Source organism: Tachysurus vachellii, chromosome 20, assembly GCF_030014155.1.
Source record: "Tachysurus vachellii isolate PV-2020 chromosome 20, HZAU_Pvac_v1, whole genome shotgun sequence".
Taxonomy (NCBI): domain Eukaryota; kingdom Metazoa; phylum Chordata; class Actinopteri; order Siluriformes; family Bagridae; genus Tachysurus; species Tachysurus vachellii.
The window spans coordinates 4,256,932-4,276,813 of record NC_083479.1 but is presented as its reverse complement, the minus strand read 5'-3'; the positions used below and the strand labels follow the sequence as shown (position 1 = coordinate 4,276,813).

The following is a 19,882-nucleotide window of genomic DNA, read 5'->3' as shown; positions in this document are numbered from 1 at the left end:
GAAACGTTTTGTCCCCGCCTCTTTTTCCGTGAACCGAGATTAATAGAGACGTGAAGCGCGTGTGTCACGTGGGATTTTACGAGCGTACCTTCGCAGGTGTAATTATACCCGAGCACTAACACGTGTCTGGATTACAGCACCATGGACAGCAACCATATGAAAAAAGAAGCTAAATAAAACAGTGCAATGGTTTATCCAAAATATATCCTCATTTATATCCACGTTATACGGCACAGCTTTGTCTTTTTTTCGCAGTCCAAAGATTTATAGATTTAGAAGCTCCAGTGTCAAAAGCAATGGCTGAACGCTAAATGTTGTTTTCAGTGTGGTCATCAATGTTACATGATGCACAACAGATGGTAAATCTTGCTGTGAACGGCCAGTTTGAATGATACATTTAAGATCAACATGCTGTTTGATATTTAGATCTGTCACATTAGCATACTTCACTAGTATATTTTTATATTTCTTGCCCAATGATAAACAAATATTACTTAGGTGTATGCTTTTTATCTATAATGGGAATCCTATTCAGGCCATAAACAGAACCACATAAAGTCACTCTCTATGAATGTGGATTAAATATTTTGTAAAACCCTAAATCAGGTTACTGTCTAACCCTAACCAATAGGGTGGCATTTTAAAAGGTCTTTCAGTGAACAGATTCATTTACCCAGTCAAAAAAACCTACTTTACATGAGCATGAAGTGATACTATATGTGTATGTATCAGCAGGGAAAATCACCAAACTGGACGTTTGTCACTCTGTTGTTCTTCTAAAGTTTAGATTGTATGTTCTGTATAATTCTGGTCACAGGGCTCTACTCAGTGTGACACTTTACATTTGTTACAGTAAACATTTCTTTACATCTTAAATTTTAAATAATCTACTTATTTATTTTCCCTAAAAACATTGTTTCTCTTATAGGTTCAGAAGTAGAAAATGTGTGGACACCTGACTATCACACCTATGTACTTGTGGAACATCCCATTCCAGATTAAATTCCTTCTTTGCCATTATTATTAGCTCCATTCACCTGGGAAGGCTTTCCACTATATTTCGTTAATTCTTGGCACCCTTACAGTTAATATTTAGTGATGTCTCCTTGTAGAAAAGAGCCTTAAACACCTCCCTGTATACAGGACCAGCATATTAACTGTATATGATAAATACACATTTCAATTTAGACCAAAGGGTTCACAATTAGAGACTGAGATGATTGATTTTTGTGTTGACTAGAAGATTCTACAGACTCAGCTTTTTATAGGATCCATCTACAATTAACTACATTAATGCTATCAGGCCAGTTGTCTATGATGTTTTTCAATTAAAAAAGTGCTGGCTGTTCTGTTGCTGTTTACTTCTAGGATGTAATCTGATGATGTGAAAAATGAAAGTATTAAATCAGTGTATTTTTGATCTTTAAAACACAGGGGTCAACACAGGGGCCTGAACCTTGGTGTAACTCAGCGGTGTCCAACTTTATCCACAAAGGGCTGGTGTGGGTGCAGGTTTTCATTCCAACCAAGCAGAAGCCACACCAGAGTCTACTAAATGCCCAGAACAACTGATTAAACAACAGGTGGAATCAAGTGTGTCTTCTGTTTCGGTTGGAAAGAAAACCTGCACCCACACCGGTCCATTGTGACTAATAAACCAGATATTTATTGTAAACTTATAATAATAATAATAATAATAATAATAATAATAATAATAATAATAATAATAATGACACAAACATCCAGATCCTTTGCAGTTACTATTTGAAATCATTACAATGCCTAAAGACTAAAGACTAAACACTGAAATTTATGCACAACACAAGCCATGATATGTATCCACATTTCAGTCAGAAATTGGCAAAAAAAAAAAAAAAATAAGCAAAAGAAAAAAGAAAAAATAAAGAAAAACAAATCCTCATGTAAATACGTAATTGATTGACGGGCGGTTGCTCCGCCTACTAAGTCGCCTCTGCATTCCGGAAGTTGAGAAAAAAAAAAAAAATCAGGCTATAGTGGAGGAGCAGAGAACAAGGGCGGAACTGTTTGTATTCATTCCGCTTTTTAAACACCTTTCTGTCGGTTTTCACCAACGCTTATCATTTTTTATTAACGATCAGAAGTGTCGCGTGTCACGAATGTGAAAGAATAAACACGTTTCGAGGAGTTTGTGCAGTAAAAAGGATGTCAATGAGGCCTCGCAACAGGGAAATCTGCGCTGACTGCAGCGCCCCTGGTAAGTCAGCGCTAAACTGGGCTTCACTACTAGTTTATCTTTATCTTTATTACCTGTTCGGGTGAACAGACTGAATAACAAAGCTAAGGTTGATTCACATCTGACTACAAAAACACACACAGCGTTTATTTCAGTAACGAATGTTGGACTGTTGTTGTGCTTCTTTTGCTTGTTGCTTGCTTAGCCAACTGGCTAACTTGATAGCTTATACGATACTAACAGCTCTTTGTCTTAACCCCAGGGACAGATATATTTTCAGATATGGATGTATATTTTTTTAAGTCAACGTTTTTTTTTGTTTGTATGTTTGTTTTTTGCGTCATATAACAATTCGGATTCCGTCTTGTTTTCCCACCTGTATTCCGACTAGCCCCGCCTACTTCGCTAGGACTGGTTGTTTTGAGTGTCTGTTTTGTGAGCGTCTTGTAATTATGAATCGTAGTCCAGCACTCAGGAAACTTCGTAGCCAATCAGAGTGAAAGAGGCAGGACCTTGACGGAATACTGGCGTCATTTTGGCTATGGTCCATACTCATTGTGTGTTGGACGAATCATAATAATAATAATAAATAATAATAAACTTTATGTATTTTATGTATAAATACACAAAGAATAAAACGAAAAACAGTGCATACAATGGAATGGATCATTTGTGAAGCAAATAAAATGAAAAGATTTTGATTCATACAGCAATTAATATATAACAATATTATTATAGAACTACATAAAGGGTTTAACTTTCAGATTCCTGGTCATAAATGTAATCTGATATACAGGCTGAAGTTGTTTTATTTTATTTTTTTACAGGGAAATGTTAAACCTCTGATCAGCAGATTCATTAAAGTTAAAGTCAATAATAATGAATCTCAGACTTAATGGACGTTGTTGGATTCCAGACAAGTGGAATCCGTTCTGCCGTTTGATGAAAGTTTTTCCCTTTTTTCAGAGCCTCGATGGGCTTCAATCAACAGAGGCATCTTCATCTGTGATGAGTGCTGCAGTATACACCGAGGTCTGGGTCGTCACAGCTCGCAGGTCCACCACCTGACTCACACGCCGTGGCCTGCATCACAGTTACAGGTACAGTATGTGGTTTTGTTTTGTTGTTAAAACAAGGTCCGTCAAGGTCCTTTTTTTTTTTGCACAACCATTTATTATTATTATTTTTTATGTTTTGGCATTTAACTTCCTTTTGCATGCTGCGGTCGTTATCAGGAAATGAAGCATTGTGTAGCGGTTCCTCAAATAAAAATAGAATAAAGCTACGTGGCTTCTTTCATGCTGCCGGTCTTCCCCATTTATTTTTCAAACTTTTCTCTTTGTGGTTATGAGATGACCGAATATGAATATGTGACTCGTTAAACATAAACGGGTCGTAATCTCATCTTTTACCCACAGATGGTCCAGACTTTATATAACAATGGGGCGAATTCAATTTGGGAGCACAGTCTTCTGGACCCTTCCTCGATTATGAGTGGAAAACGCAAAGCCAATCCACAGGACAGAGTGCAGTAAGTCATCCAGTTTATAGAATAAAATAAAAATCACTATATCCTGTACGATATGTTCGACAGTAGTTTGGTTGCAGACAGTTTAAGGATGTTGGACTTTAAGTAAGGTCCTAAAACCCTTGGTGGCTTCCTGTTCTAGAAAAATAATCAACAACAGTTAGGTGATGCAGCACAAGATACTATTATTATTTTCTTTCACACTGTGTTTTATTCTCCAACACATCATACACCTTTGTGTGTGTGTGTTTGTACATTTCTAGTTATATTATGTGTTGTGGAATGAGTTGCTTTCTCGTACCGCTTACATTAAAGCAGCAGTAAACAGTCATTGCATCACCAGTTCCCTTTGTGGGTTTCTACAACCACCAGACAAACAGCTTGTCCCTCTTCCTAGGAACTGGAGACTCCTTCTAAAAAATTGTGTTGACCAATCAGAATCGAGAATTCAACAGTGCTGTGGCATAACGGAATTTAATTCAGTGTTCATTTCTTTCTACTTGTTTTAGTCCTAACAAAACAGAGTTTATAAAGGCCAAGTACCAGATGCTGGCATTTGTTCATCGAATGCCATGTCGCGAGGATGACAGCGTGACTGCAAAGGATCTGAGTAAAGTAAGAACCACTTAGCGGAAATTCACTAGCAGCAAACATTTCCTCTTTTCTTTCTCCCTTCAACACATTTCCTCTTTTGATTATGAACCATATCTGAATCTTTTTCAAACCCTTAAGCAAACGATTACATTTTTTATTTTCACAGCAACTCCACTCCAGCGTGCGGACCGGGAACCTGGAGACGTGTCTCAGGCTGTTGTCTTTGGGAGCGCAGGCAAACTTTTTCCATCCAGTAAGTTGTTTGTCTTCTAAAGTTTTTTTTTTTCCATTTGAATGATCCAAACTTGTTTCAAAGGCATTAAAATATCAGCGCAGCAGTAAATTCTTAAAAAAAAAAAAAGACCAGGAATATTTTCATGCTAATAGTTCGGGAAAATTCCTTGCTTTCATAAGAAACTGATTTGACTGAATCGTGACAACACTTGCGTCTTAACGCTTAAGCATTAATGTCTACGGCTATAAATAAGACGCTTCACGTTACCACTCTGGTCTGGTGTCACTGACTCTGAAATAGAAACGTGCCCAGTGTGTCAATGTTTCTTTTCTTTTCTCACCCACGCAAAAGTTTACCTTCTTCCGCTACTTTTCCTCTTCTCTCAGAGCTCACCTCTGCAACGAGTCAACGAGACACCAATGAATAAACACATACTGTAGCTCCCCTCAGATTGCCTTTCATTAATAAGTGCCATAAAGAACTAAAAGACGCAAGACGACGATAAATCTTCCTCAGCGCTAACAACCACAGCACGTCAAATTAGCGCCGAGCTAATCCGAATTTACCTCATTGGCCGCTTACTCGTTTGGAATAAACTTGTCAGGTGTGAGAATTTGTACAAAATTCTTAAACTTATTCTTAAACTGATTTCGGAATCCTCCGTTCATCCCCGATATCCGTGCAAAAACTCTTTTTATGCTCGAAAACTCGCCACAGTTAAAGTCTTTATTATGTAACTTAAAATTCAGGAAATATTCTAAAAAAAAAATAAATAATTATTGGAATAATTAAACAAAAATGAAATAAATATAAACCGCCCTCGACGCCAGTTAGAAGTACTTCATGTGACACGTGTGGGAAGAGGTGATGAAACGTGACAAAACGATTGGTTATTTTGCTGAGGATTGATTTATTTATTTATTCAATTAATTTATTTAATTTCAGATTTTTCCATCTTCAAAATTTGTCATGCAATTTTGCAGAGTTTTTGTGCTTCTCTTTTGTAATCTGCTTCTGGTGAAATTGCAAGCACAGGATTCTTTTTATTTATTTGTTTATTTGTTTGTTTATTTGTTTATTTATTTGTTTATTTATTTATTTTTCTCCTCACCCACCAGTGAAAAATTACCGTGATCTTGCAAAGTTGTTAAATAACGGAGGTGCTGATGTTTAGCTGCAGATTAGATATAAAGAATAATTTAGTCTTTAGAAGATTTTGTGATGAATCGTGCACAATGTGACCAAGATAGAAAAAAGCAGATTTTTTTTTATTTTTATTTTAGGTCTTTAAAAACTGTGTGTAAATGTGTTTCTCCTGGATTTGCATAAGATCGATTAATAATATAGACCATTCACATGGCAGCAGTGCAGGTACAGGTAAAGAGTCTGAGATGATGTTCAGTTCAAACGTCAATTGCTCGATACACAGAATATGGTGCGAAAAAAAAGAGAGAATGTCACATGGAATCAAATATCTAACCGAACAGCGTCTACACACATGCGAAACCTCGGGCCAGTGGGCCACTAGAGTTAGAAACCACATCAGGTTTAACCAAGAACAGTGATCTGAGTCTACAGTCAGCGCAAATCTCTCAAACACTTTATCGGTTGTGCAGCTGTGTGATTGTTTGATTGGATGCCTGCAGAAATGAGTAAGGGGTTCAGCCGTTTCTATTAAAGTGAACATACGACCAAAACCTGAACTTTGAGACGATCTTTGGTTTTTGTGGTTTCTAAAAGGACGCTTGAAGTTTTAAAGCAACGCCACGAATTCTGATGTTTCAGTGCAATCTTTTCACTTGCGTTTAGCTGGTTGCATCTTCAGGTTGCAATAGAACAGTCGTGCCAATACTTTTGCATGCACCACATTTCAGTCGGTTGCATGCAACAGGAGAGCGGCTCGTATTTTTTGCCACACGCGTGCCTGCAATCACACAAACTCACCACAAACACACAAACACACACAGTGCAAATAAGGCTCTAACAGCAGTCCAGAGTACTGACACACTTCAGAAAAAAAATTCCTTCTATTTTTTTAATCTGTAAGTACGATTAAAACACACAATCTCCCGTAAGGCATTAACAGCGTTCACACTCTTGTCCTCTGTAGGAAAAAGGGAACACTCCATTACACGTGGCGGCCAAAGCGGGTCAGCTTCTCCAAGCCGAGCTCCTGACGGTGTACGGCGCGGACCCCGGCGCTCCGGACAGCAGCGGAAACACACCTATCGATTATGCAAGGTCAGTCGTCTTCACCACACACAAGAGGCACGAGTCATTGCTTCCTCTTGGATGACCGCTAGCATGAAGCAAGTAAAGATTGAGTCGTTTGCTGTTTGTTTCCGTTTTGTTTTGTTTTGTTTCTACACATAAATACGCAGGGAGTCCAAAAGTTCAGCTCTGTCCAGTCAGTTAAATAAACAAAATAAATAAACAACAGCAGCATAAAACAAAAAAAACAGCAGCATAATTTTTTTTTACTTCCTGCAGTCGATCGAGGTCTCATTACTTTCGCTTTGCAATCAAATCTGCAGTCTTTAGTTCATTCGAATCAAACATTTTTGAGTTGTTGTCTTTACTAGCACGGTTCGACAGCAGAGACAAAGCAATTCGGATTTTTCTGTATTTTGGGGTAGATGCAAGCTGTGGAAATACGATTCGGGATATCTGATCGACCTCAAGGACTAAAACAGAAAAACAAGAAAAGAAATGTTTAACTGTGAAATGCCTGGGTTTGATTTCTGTGATCTGCTCAAACGATCTGAACCGAGGAATCACTCACAGCAGGGTTTGATTCAAACAGACGAAATGCAGCTTGAAGTAATATATTATTCGTGTGTTATTAACCATTTCGAATTCATTTCGACCCCAGCATTAAGAATTTAAATGTAAACCGTATTCAGATTTGGCTTTCTTGCTCTTCACAGACAAGCAGGTCATCAGGATCTGGCTGACAGACTGGTGGAGATCCAATACGAACTGACCGACAGATTAGCCTTCTACCTTTGTGGAAGAAAACCAGGTAAACGGATATTTTAACACCTCGAACATATCGCTCCTTCCTCCGCCGTCTCCGATCGATGTCACACAGACATGTGATTATTTCCTCTGTAGATGAACCTGCTGTTTATTCATAACACAAGGCAGAGAAGCATTTTGCATGAAATAAATTGGTGTCTAGGGTCACGAGGGAACAGGAAGTGAGAACATAACGCCACGACTGGTGTTGTGCAGTTTTCCGAGACGTGAACGTTAACATTATACCATTTTTGCTTTCAGATCACAAAAATGGGCAACATTTTATAATTCCTCAGATAGCAGACAGGTAAGATTTCAACCGTTTTCTTATAACAGAATGATTGTATGGTCAAAAAAAAAAATTCGAGTGTAACTTTGGATGAAATTTTTCTCCTTGCTCACTTTAAACGGAGAAGGAACGTGTAAGTAGAACACAGCATGATATTTTAGTTCTGAGGAAACCTTTGCCAGTGTTCGAGTCTTTTCAGGAGGAAAGTGTACGCATCTATTAAAGTGTGTTTTTCTGTCTGTTTCGATTAAAGCACTCTGGATTTAACCGAATTGGCTAAAGCTGCAAAAAAGAAACTCCAATCAGTAAGTTACATTTTTGTTAAGTTTGCCTTTAACTACTATATTTAGCTGATGCATGCTGGGAAAAAAGCCTTACTGCTGAGATAATTGTATAAATATCCCCTTATTGTTTGCCGTAATTTGTGCTGAATTTATCAGACATTTATCAGTTTATTAATTTAAAAAGTTAAAATTTTTTTGAAATTAACAAATTTTTTTTCATTTTTGAATTTTTTTTTTGTTAAATTAGATTTCTGAATTTCTTCGCTCTGCTCTTTTTTTTTTCCTAGTCAAATTCATTCGTCCATAAATAGGGTTAATATTCACCCTGCAAATTCGAAGAACATCGGCGATGTACTTATTCCTGTTAATAAACAAAGATAAATAAAGTAGAACGTTATACACTTCGCAGCTTTGTTTACGTCGTGGGAAAGGGGCGGGGCTACCAGGCACCGATGCTGAACTAGTAAAAATATTCGAGACGGCTGAAGATGCCTCCGGCGAAGGAGACGTGTTACATATTAGCCTGCATTGTGTCACTGTTTTAAAATGACGCTAACGCTACATTAGCTACATTACGCGCGTGTGACGTTTTCCCACTCGCCTGAGAAGCGGAGATACGACCCTTCTTTCCTTCATTTGTGCACTAGACAGCAGAGAGCATAGTGTATAGTACATCATTTGAGACACAACTTCAAATCAGATTAATCTTCAGCTTGTACAAGCTACTTTTGTACCTCTTAGTTCATTTTTAATGTCATTTTTTTGTTGCAGCTCAGCAATCATCAGTTTGAAGAGCTGGCCATGGACGTTTACGATGAGGTGGACAGAAGAGAAACTGATGCAGGTACAAAACCCATCTCTTTATCACCACCTTGTCAAATCTGTAGTTTCCACGTTTTTGTTTTACGAGCTCAAGTGGCTTATCCGCTGTGTTCTGTAGCGTCAATCAACAAAGTAGCTTAGCTTGTGGTCTGGATTAGATGTATTACAGTCTAATAAAGAATAGTTGAATTGTGATAACTAGGAGGTTGTTGGCAGAAAGTCAATAAAATTTGTCATTGTCCTAAATCTCGCTAATTAACACCATTTGTCACCTCTGTGTGTCCTCCTTGTCGTCATTGTCCTCCATGCTCTGAAACACTGTACATCATGTGGGTTGCCGTTTCATCTGATTGTTCTTGTTGGTAATTTCTTATGATGATGATTACAGTGTGGCTCGCCACTCAGAACCACAGCACTCTGGTGACTGAAACCACAGTGGTTCCCTTTCTCCCAGTCAACCCTGAATACTCGTCCACGAGGAACCAGGTAAACCAGCGGTGCCGCTTTCATCTCTGCTCGTTTCATGTCAATGACATGAAATTAAATGACATGAAATTAAATGACATTTTTGTAGCTTTCATAGACATCATTAAAGGTTCAGTTTGTGGTGTTAAAAATGAAATCATATTTTTCTTCTCGTTGTAGTTTGACTTGCAGACAGCAGGGGGCTCTAGACATTATAAACTAGTGCATTTGATGCCATTTAGTATTCTAAAGCTGGGTGAAACTGTATAGTTTCTTTTATAGACATTAAGAAAGTCGCTTTTAGTTTCTACTGATTTATCAGAAAATACTATCTCTGTATATATGTTTATGACCGGACAACATTATTAGGAAAATAATGTATGACTGGATGATGTGGTGCTCCAGACATCAGTTAGTAACTATTTTCCAATAAGTTTCGGAATGTGACAAACAAGTTCCTGTTATTTTTTTATGCTGACTATTATATTGGTCCTCTCTCTGTCTGTTTCTCTCTTTCTCTCTCTGTCTGTTTCTCTCTTTCTCTTTCTGTCGGTTTCTCATTTTCTCTTTCTCTCTCTGTCTCTCTCTGTCTGTCTGTCTGACTTTGTCTCTCTCTGTCTGTCTCTCTCTATATCTGTCTCTGTCGCTCTCTCTCTGTCTGTCTGTTTCTCTCTTTCTCCCTCTCTCTCTCTCTCTGTCTGTTTCTCTCTTTCTGTCGGTTTCTCATTTCCTCTTTCTCTCTCTCTCTGTCTGTCTCTCTCTCTATCTGTCTCTGTCTCTCTCTCTCTGTCTCTGTCTGTCTCTCTGTCTGTCTGTCTCTCTTTCTCTCTCTCTCTCTCTCTCTCTCTCTCTCTCTGTCTCTCTCTCTCTCTCTCTCTCTCTCTGTCTCTCTCTCTCTCTCTCTCTCTCTCTCTCTGTCTCTCTCTCTTTCTCTCTCTCTGTCTCTCTCTCTCTCTCTCTCTCTCTCTCTCTCTGTCTCTCTCTCTTTCTCTCTCTCTGTCTCTCTCTCTCTCTCTCTCTCTCTCTCTCTCTCTCTGTCTCTCTCTCTCTCTCTCTCTCTCTCTGTCTCTCTCTCTCTCTCTCTCTCTCTCTGTCTCTCTCTCTCTCTCTCTCTCTCTCTCTGTCTCTCTCTCTTTCTCTCTCTCTGTCTCTCTCTCTCTCTCTCTCTCTCTCTCTTTCTCTCTCTCTGTCTCTCTCTCTTTCTCTCTCTCTCTCTCTCTCTCTCTCTGAGATGCTGATTTTCACCTCTGACCACTGTAATATTTGTGACTCAGGGCCGACAGAAGCTGGCGAGGTTCAACGCTCATGAGTTTGCTACACTTGTCATAGACATTTTAACAGACGCAAAGCGCCGGCAGCAAGGGAATTCCCCGGAGGTCAAGGGTGAGTGGAAGCGTTAAAGCAAAAAATAACATCCTGCTGTTTATTGTATCCCTTATTTCCTGTTTTCACTGTTGTAGTTCCTGTAAAATATTTTATCCTCATCAGACTTCATTTCATTTTTTTCTTTTTTTTTCCCCCTTTCAGTTCCTATTTTATACTCACCTTTTTATTATTTTTTGCACGCACTACAGTTTAAATGTATAGCAGGTGGCCTAAAGAGAACTCACTTATCCATCCCTTTTTCCTTTTCCTTCTCTCAGATAACGTGGAGCTGATTCTAAAAGATATCGGCAGTCGCCTCGGGAGCGAGAGCCAAGAGGTGGAACAGCCTGATTATGACAGCGTGGCATCCGATGAAGACGCAGAACGAGAGCCTGGCTCTGGGAAGGATGAGAGGACCAAGGTTTGTCGCTCCTTTAAATATCCACGTGACGGAGCCTAATTTGCATAGGTAGTCTGGTTCGGCTTTGCATGATCATATGGTCTAATCGATCCTCACGATCCTCCTGCTGTTTCGCAGAGAGACCGCGTGCCGTCCTGCATTTTTATTGCACTGAGCTTGTGCTTATCAGCTGCTTACACTCACCCTGCATTTATATACAACCGCTCCTCGCCGTTCTCTCATCTGCTGTCGGTCCCTTGACGGTCCTCCTGAGGGCTGTTCCAGTACTTTTATTAGTGCTGGTGAAGTTTATTAGATGAGCCCGGTGTGGGTTGAAGGATTGTACAACTTAACTATAAATTTCCCAGAAGCCATTGGCAACTTTTTGAACAGCAGAGACAGAAAAAAAAATCTCCTCATTTCAACCTAATAGAACCCATTTAGCTCGGTGCTTAATGAGCTACTTTTTTCGGAGTGGTTAATAAACTCGACTTTCAATCTTACCAGTTAGGTTTTCACTATTACTTTCAGTGTCATTAACCTCAGAAGACAGTTTAGTCTGTTTTTATGCTGACTTCAGTATAACGTTAGTTACTATATATTTATTAAATTATAACCTGCAGCTGAATATTGAGGTTTCTTTTTTATTTATTTATTTTTTTGAATTGCTTTTGTTTGAATAGGGATGGCATTCCAACATTTAAAAAAAAAAACATTATTATTATTATTTAGTTAGTTTGATTCATGCCTCCACCGTGTGTGTTTGTGTCATTTGTGTGCCTCAGGGTTTCCTCCTTGTACTCCGGTTTCCTCCCTCAGTCCAAAGACCACGCATTGTAGCTTGATTGGCGTCTCTAAATTGTCCGTAGAGTGTGATTACGGGAGTGTGTGTGTGTGTGTGTGTGTGTGTGTATATGTACCCTGCGTCCTGTCCAGGGTCTCCTGCCTTGCACCCCAAGACTCTTGGGATAGGCTCCAGGTTCCTTGTGACCTTGTAGGATAAATGGTGTAGTGGATGAATGGATGGATGGATGGATTATTATTTATTTACGTAGGTAGCTACTACATGTATGCATTTTCTCTCTTGTCTGCTAGAAAGTTTGTACATACTTCATATAAAGGCTGGACTACGGTAATTTGACCCAACGTATTATTATTATTATTATTGTTATCGATTTTTTTACAGAATAACATTGTTCTTATCAAGGGCAAGTCTTTCAGTCTGAAATGTTATATACAAAGTAATGTGTTCAGACTGTACGGAAACTCCTGCTTCACTCTGTCCTTATCGCTCTAACATCAGAGCTCGGAGTCCTCCGACCTGTCCGACGGCCCCATCACCGTGCAGGAGTTCATGGAGGTGAAGAACGCCTTGAATGCATCCGAGGCCAAGATCCAGCAGCTGCTCAAGGTCAACTGCCACCTGAGTGAGGAGCTGAGGCACATGCAGGGCAAGGTGGGTGACCCTGGCTATTCCATGACCCTAGTAATCTTTACCCTGAGTAGCTCACACCCTGATCCAGCTTTAGCTGCGTGTGGGAAGCCTGCTAGCCGGGTTGCTTAGCTGCTGCGCTTATCTGATCCTCGCTTGTTGTGCTGCTCGCTCAGGGCTGCTGCTAAGCATTTTAGATGAGGAGGCAGATAGTGTGTCTTCACCCTCTGTCTCGTATTACAGGTCTGTCTCTTCGGCTTTCGAGCTCTTTCAGTACGTACTAAGCAGCGTTTTAGATTTTGACGCGCGAGGAAAAAGTCAGTCGTTATTAGATTTTAATCGCTTGACAAATCAAAAATATTCTGCTGGGAATTTTTAAATGAATATGGCTGAATATAAAATAAGTCACTCTGCTTTGCATGATATTCCAGTCAACCTGTAGATCAAATTTTTTTTTAATTTGATTTAATGAGGTTTATTACCTCATAGTTTTTTGTTTTTTTGTTTTTTTTAACCATTAATGTATGCATTCAGTTCTAAAAATATCAAATATCTGCCTTTTCTTTGTTATAATTAATTATATCAGCTGTGTGTGTGTGTGTGTGTGTGTGAGAGAGAGAGAGAGAGAGAAATGAGAGTATAAATTAGAGATGAAGGGGAAATGAGAGAACTGCATTTTACTTCTATCAGGTCTGACTATATTTTCTGTAACATGCCACATCAAATCGGTTCCAATTTAAAAAAAAAAAAAATAACAAGAAACGGACCGGAACATAAAGGTTAAAGGCACAAACGTCTCCGCGTGTGTGTTTGCTTCGTCTCCAGCTGAACTCCCTGCAGAACGAGAACAGCAATCTGAAATGGCAGGGCACCAACAGCCTGGCGCACCCGCAGGAGCCGCAGCGACGGGCACCGCCCCGCGGAGGCAGAGCCATGTCCATGTACGAGACAGGCTCGGGAATGAAGCACTACCACACCAGAGCAGACGGTGCTCATCCCGAGCCTGGCAGCCTCACCCTCCAGCCCCTTCCTCCTGGTGTAAGTGCAATCGCTAGAGAACACGCCATGCTTGATTTGTGGCTTTGAGTGTGATTTTACAGCATTCACAGCATTCTGTGTATGAGGTTCAGATGCTCATGTTCTGTTCATGTGATTGTCCCATTGACCCAGGCCATGTTTTGATGTTTTTGTACATCAGCACACGCATTTCAGTTACAATATTTATGGAAATAGCCAACTTGCTCTGAACCCTTTCTAGATTGGGAAGGGTTCCTCCATGGGCGCCTCCTCCCTCCCAACCTTCCCTTCCACCCTGTCCTGGGCGTGGGACGAGCGAGCCCAAAGGGTGAAGTACTCGCTCTTCTACTGCCTGGCTTCCTTTCTTCCCGTTTTCCTCTTCTTCCTCAGCCCACCTCCACCCACTGCTCCACTCCTTCCAGCTCTGCAGATCTGCATGCACTCCTATCTGTACACACTCCACCGTTTCAGTCCACAGTGATCTGTTTGTCAGAGGCGCAGGGTTTGCAATAGACTGCTTCTTTGTGCTTGCTGCATTTGCGACCACTGCAAAGGCACATTGGCTGGAAAGCTCTGCTCACTGATAAGGCCCGATGTGTGAAAGTGTCCAGAAGAGTCTACTACCAACAGTTGCTGCTTGGTTCTTAAAGCCGTGCCAGCTGAATTATATACCTTAGACCAGAAGGATGGTTTATTGAAGCCTCAACCTGAAGCCAAAAGTTATAACTAGGGCTGCAGATTTTAACGGTTTGTGAAGGAATTATATCTGCAAATGTGTTTTGTAAAATGATCTAAAATAAATAATTGACAATCAAATTTCCAAATTACCATGTATCGGTTTATATATTACCGTTAAAGTTCTGATGCATGAAGCAGCTGTAAACAGTCAGTTCCTTTTTTTAAGTTCCTCTTTAAGGGAGTCGTGTTAGTGAAAAACCGCCAACATCAAAGAAGACTTTCCTGTGGTGGGAAAACATGCAGACATCGGAAGCCTTTTCCATTAATGTTCAATGAAAAACTTCCCCATATTAACAATATGATGTTTGGAAATTAACAAACACCTTCTGACCAATCAGAATCGAGAATTCACGAGTGCTCTGTGAAGTCTTTTTTTTTTTTTTTTGAACGATGACGCTCGGTCTAATAACGCAAGCATGAGGAATGACTCTCTGCTGCAGCCTGGCCTGCTGCTAACATGCCTGTGTCTCTTGCAAGCCCTGTAGTAATTCTCAGTAACATTGAAACCTCTGTGATGCAAAACTGATTTGAGGATTAAAGGTAGAGCTCTCATTATGTTTCTTCTCCAACAACAGAGGTCCGGGGTGGAGGGAAAGAGCAGCACCTCGGAGAGCGACTACGACAACACGCCCAACCACGCCGAGCTGGACGACTCCAGGTACTCCAGGTCCTCTCACGTACAACTCAAGTGTTGGAAGCCAGGCTTTATAATAGTTCTGACTTTGACAAAAAAAATATATATATATATATATATATACATACACTTAAGACCTGTATCAGTGAAGAGACAGACAGGATAATTTCCAAAGACACCTATGCCCCTTTTCCACCAAAAAGAACCGGGTGCTGGTTCAGAGCTAACGCTGGTGCTGGTTCAAAGTTGGTTCCACTGGCGAACCTTCTAAGAACCGGTTTGCCTTTCCACCGGCTAGAGAGCATCACAGAGCCGAGTCTGACGTCACTGTATACGTGTCACGTGTCCCAGCAACGTTAGCGCAGCAGCGACAAACACAAACACATCAACAATGGCGGATGTTGCTTTACTGTTAATGCTCATGGCTTTGTGAACCTACATTAACACCCAAACGCAGCGAGTCCAACGTGTACGTGCAGCTCCATGTAATCTGTATAAACGGAGGTTGTTATCGAGAAAGTACAAAACATTATTTTATCATTAACACAGAAAAAAGTTAGCCTTAGCATGTAGCTACCTACTATCATGTGTGCTGATAATGTATCATATCGCAGTAAAGTAAAAGTGTATTAAACATTGGTATACTTAAGGTACATTATCAAATGCGCTAACAGTAGCTCCGCCCACAAGCGGTTCTTAAGTCTAGACCAACAACGTTTTGGTGCTACTTAAGAACCACTTTTCCCGGTTCAGAGCCGGTGCTTTGGCGGTCGGAAAAGAAAGAACTGGTTCTAAATTAGGCTCTGATCCAGCACTCAAACTGCCTCGGTGGAAAAGGGGCATTAGTGGATATTTTTCACAGATAAGCAGGTGGGGAGCCACTTGATGGCGGTGCCAAGCGCACAACTTTTGAGGTGATTCTAACAATTTTAAGTGTTGTTTCACTATAAAAGCTGTTACCCGGTTTGAGCAGGAGGCTCTTTTCATCAGGTTTAAATCCAAAAAAGTAAATAAATCGTCTATTCTTTTGGATAAGGTTCACCGTTTTCTTCTCGTTACTATGGTCACAACCGATAGATTTCTAATAAGAGAGTGGCGGATGTTTGAAAAGCTGGTCTAAAAGCCGTTTAATAGAAAATGCAAAACATCTCTTATTTAAGAGTTAAAAGTCAAAATGAAAAGGCGGTATTGAATATTATATTCAAAAATGATATTTGTGACAGAATGAATGACCGAATAGAACGTTTCTACTCAGACATCACTCATAAGAGAAGCCTCAGGGCAACTGTTGAAAAGCACCACGTTACATTCCTTAATCGAGATCTTTATCATTAGCCAGGTGGGTTAGGTTAGCGCTCCGTGGCGTCAGACCTTCTAGAAGGCAAGACGTCTCTGCCGGTTTGTTTATAACCTGTCATTAACGCTGCCCGTTTCAGGCCGAGCGTTCCCAGGAGCGGTGGCTGGCTTGGAGAGGGATCCATCCCCGAGTCGGGTGAGAGCGAGATGGACTCGGTGCTGCCCTCCACCGAGGACGTCATCAGCAAGACAGAGCAGATCACCAAGAACATCCAGGAGCTGCTGCGTGCCGCACAGGAGAACAAACAAGAAAGGCAAGTACACATATACAGAAAAACACACACGCACACAGACAGACGTGACTTCCTTATCTGAAAATTCAAATCATCACTATTATGAGAATGAAAAGCAGAACTAAGAGGAGACAGTTGCATGCTTTTGGAAATCCTCTCTATTTCTCAGTCCTCCTATAATCCTGTATTTTCACTTTCTGTCCTCGTGTGTGTGTGTGTGGTGGGTGGACACCCCAGCCCGGGTTGTTTCAGTGGTCTTCTGCCCTGCGCCGAGCTGCAGCCGGACTCGTCCTGGTACTGTTTGCTCGGAGGCCACAGCGGCTCCTTTGTCTGAGTGTTGCGAGTGTGTTTAACGCAGCTGCCCTTCCTAACTGCAGAGCATGTATTTCTAACAATCAGCTATTTGCAGTGAGGCTTCGCCACACGTGTCTCTTACAAACGGGAGACGATAATCAGATGGAATCAGCTTTCACAGGCAGATTTGTCTTTTTTTTTTTTTTTTTTAAACAAACAGTGTTTCCTTGATCACACAGTAGTTTTCTCTTTTGACATTTCTGCGCTTTTCTGCTTCCTGTTTGTGAGTCTGAGGTGAAAAATATGAAGAGAGAAATGATTCACCGTGTGCTGTGTTGTAGTTATTAGAGAGAAACGGTGTTGCGGTTCGACGTGAAGCGGAGATACTGTTCCACCCTGTGGTCGGTCACTTTACAATACCAGCACGTCTTAATCAGACTAAAACCACAATAAATTGCTAAAATAAATTAAATGTTATTTTTTTATAGTTGCATTTTGTGATGTGGAAACATCCACAAAATCATCATTGCTTACTTCTTTATAATGGTTTAAATATATATATATATATATATACGTATATATATATATATAATATATATTTTTATCCTCTCACCAATTATAAAGCATAAAACTCGACTTGGATTACCGGAGACTCCTTACAAATCTCGTCAAACAACTGTCACCATATCAACAATCACATGTATTTAAAATCTGTTTATGATTAGACTTGTGTTTTGTCGAAGTTCTGTTGAATTTACTCGCATACGAAGAAACACACACTCGTTAGAAAGAGCGCATTAAGTCTGCTGTTACAGAAAATTAAGCGATTTCTTCTGGCCAATCAGATTAATGCATTTCACAGCGCTGTGGTATAAAGTGTGGAATAAATCTATGTGCATGTGTTTTTTTGGTAAATTTTGTTCTGCTGATTTGTCATATATATATAGATATGTATAAGAATTGTCTGGCAGCCAGGTGACTTCTCTTTGTTTTTTCTCTCCTGTCCAGCTTCATCCCATGCTCCGAAAGAATCCATCTAGCCGTGACGGAAATGGCCACCCTGTTTCCGAAGGTAAGGCTGTGCACCCTGGACTGTGGGGGTATGTGATTCTCAACAATGCTGTCTGGTATTAATAACGGTTTCAGAGCAAGAGCACTGAAATAGAGTCAGCATTTTATGACTCCTTCTAAAGAGAGAAATAACTGAATTTTATTTACATTAGATGTCTTTTATTTTTATATCAATCGTGCCTTGTCCTTTGCTCCTTCCAGAGGCCGAGTTCAGAGATGGTGCGCGGCTCCCTGCGGCTGCTGACCTCCAGCGCCAGCCGACTCCATGGCGAGTGCCAGCGAGCAGCACCAGTCGACTCCAGCCCTGCAGACGCCCAGCTGGTCACGCAGCAGCTCATTCAGTGCGCCTACGATATCGCGAAGGCCGCCAAGCAGCTCGTCACCGTCACCACCAAAGAGAGCAACTGAGCCACTCGCCTTTTACCGTCCTTTTCATTTCAACATTGACGACGTCGCCCATCGTCGTCAATTTCTTTCTTTTTTACAGCATCAGTATTATGAAAAGTATTTTTATGTTCTATTTTTTATTTAAAGGTATTTGTCTCCTAGTGCCTGTTAACCAAATTTTAAGTTATAGCCTTGGCATAGTAACATGGTCAAGTCTGCAGTCCAATAGTTTTTACAGTTGACCATCGTGTAGCTCAGTCCGTGCTGCCGTTCTCTGGTAACAAATGGTGTCAAATGGTCATGTGACAGTGCAGTCTATTGTGGTAAAATAAAAACCCAGCCATATTTTGTGCATATTTAGTCCTTCCTGTGTAAAACCCTCATCCAGTGACTTAACAAATGTACAGTATCAGAAGTCTATGACGTCTTGTAACGCTGAAGTCTATAAGCTGTAATACCTCATATATATATATGTGTGTGTGTGTGTGTGTATATGTCTGTGTATATATGTATATATGTATATATACATATATACACACACACACACATAGTTGACTGTGCCAGGCCTCCTGTTACCGTGCTCCAGAGACTTCAGGACATTGATTTTGACGCAAACCACATTTATTTCTGCTTTTTGAACAGCTTTTTTCGAGTGCTCTGTTTCGCAAAAAAAAAAATAGCTTCGCTCTCATTTCCACTTGCATTTATTTGTAATTGTGCTTTGTGCAATTATGAATAGAAATTCATCCAAAGGATGTGTGTTCGGGTTGCCTCGTGTCTCAAAATCCATCAGCAGTTGCGCTTGTGATTTCTTCATGTGGTGCTAATAGCGTGTCCTCATATTCTTCAGTATGTTGTATAATATATAAATGCTGCTACGCTGTCTCCTACATATGCAACTAATAAGGTGGTGTTGGCTCAGTCTCATCTGCATACAGGGATAACAAAACCATGACTGTTCAGCTTCTGTGAAAACCTTGCCATTGAATATAATAAACCAGAATTTATAACATGCTTATTGTGTTTGTGTGACTGTTTGTTTAGAGCCATGCATCATATTTTCAGCCATGAATAATTCTATGTTGTTAGTTATGGAACATCTGAACATTATAATACATATATAATATTTATATATTAAGTAATATATATTTTATATACTGTATATATATATATATATATATATATATATATATATATATATTATTAGTGTTAGATTAGACACTAATATAGATTAGTGTTATATTAGTAAATATAGTGCACTGCATTAAACCCTGTTTAATATATATTAAATATATTATTTATGATATATATATATATATATATATATATATATATATTATATATATATATATATTGTTATATATATATATATATATATATATATATATATTTATATTATATATATATATATTGTTATATATATATATATATATATATCATAAATAATATATTTAATATATATTAAACAGGGTTTAATGCAGTGCACTATATTTACTAATATAACA

General features: G+C 39.7%; 1 protein-coding gene across 7 annotated transcripts; it reads left to right on the top strand.

Moving 5' to 3' along the window:
• Positions 1-1,999: 1,999 nt before the first annotated feature.
• On the top strand, positions 2,000-19,391 carry git2b (G protein-coupled receptor kinase interacting ArfGAP 2b). Of its 7 annotated transcripts, XM_060895515.1 has the most exons (21): positions 2,000-2,236; positions 3,182-3,315; positions 3,634-3,746; positions 4,253-4,358; positions 4,504-4,590; positions 6,683-6,813; positions 7,500-7,594; positions 7,852-7,897; positions 8,133-8,184; positions 8,935-9,007; positions 9,374-9,471; positions 10,725-10,833; positions 11,094-11,236; positions 12,519-12,671; positions 13,473-13,685; positions 13,906-13,992; positions 14,978-15,060; positions 16,473-16,646; positions 16,863-16,919; positions 17,928-17,991; positions 18,192-19,391. In XM_060895515.1, exons 1-21 carry the CDS (start codon positions 2,185-2,187, stop codon positions 18,396-18,398), a joined length of 2,277 nt encoding a protein of 758 aa, XP_060751498.1. In that variant the 5' UTR covers positions 2,000-2,184; the 3' UTR covers positions 18,399-19,391. The 7 variants fall into 7 exon arrangements, with proteins under 7 accessions (XP_060751498.1, XP_060751502.1, XP_060751500.1 ...); XM_060895519.1 differs by lacking the exon at positions 12,519-12,671; XM_060895517.1 differs by lacking the exon at positions 13,906-13,992.
• The last annotated feature ends 491 nt before the right edge of the window (positions 19,392-19,882 follow it).

What these genes read in the sequence shown, in the direction of transcription:
- git2b (XM_060895515.1), top strand. Translation starts at nt 2,185, where the DNA reads ATGTCAATGAGGCCTCGCAACAGGGAAATCTGCGCTGACTGCAGCGCC. An exon ending in TCCAGCCCCTTCCTCCTGGT is followed by an intron (nt 13,686 to 13,905) that starts GTAAGTGCAATC and finishes AACCCTTTCTAG; the next exon opens with ATTGGGAAGGGTTCCTCCAT. An exon ending in GGGACGAGCGAGCCCAAAGG is followed by an intron (nt 13,993 to 14,977) that starts GTGAAGTACTCG and finishes CTCCAACAACAG; the next exon opens with AGGTCCGGGGTGGAGGGAAA.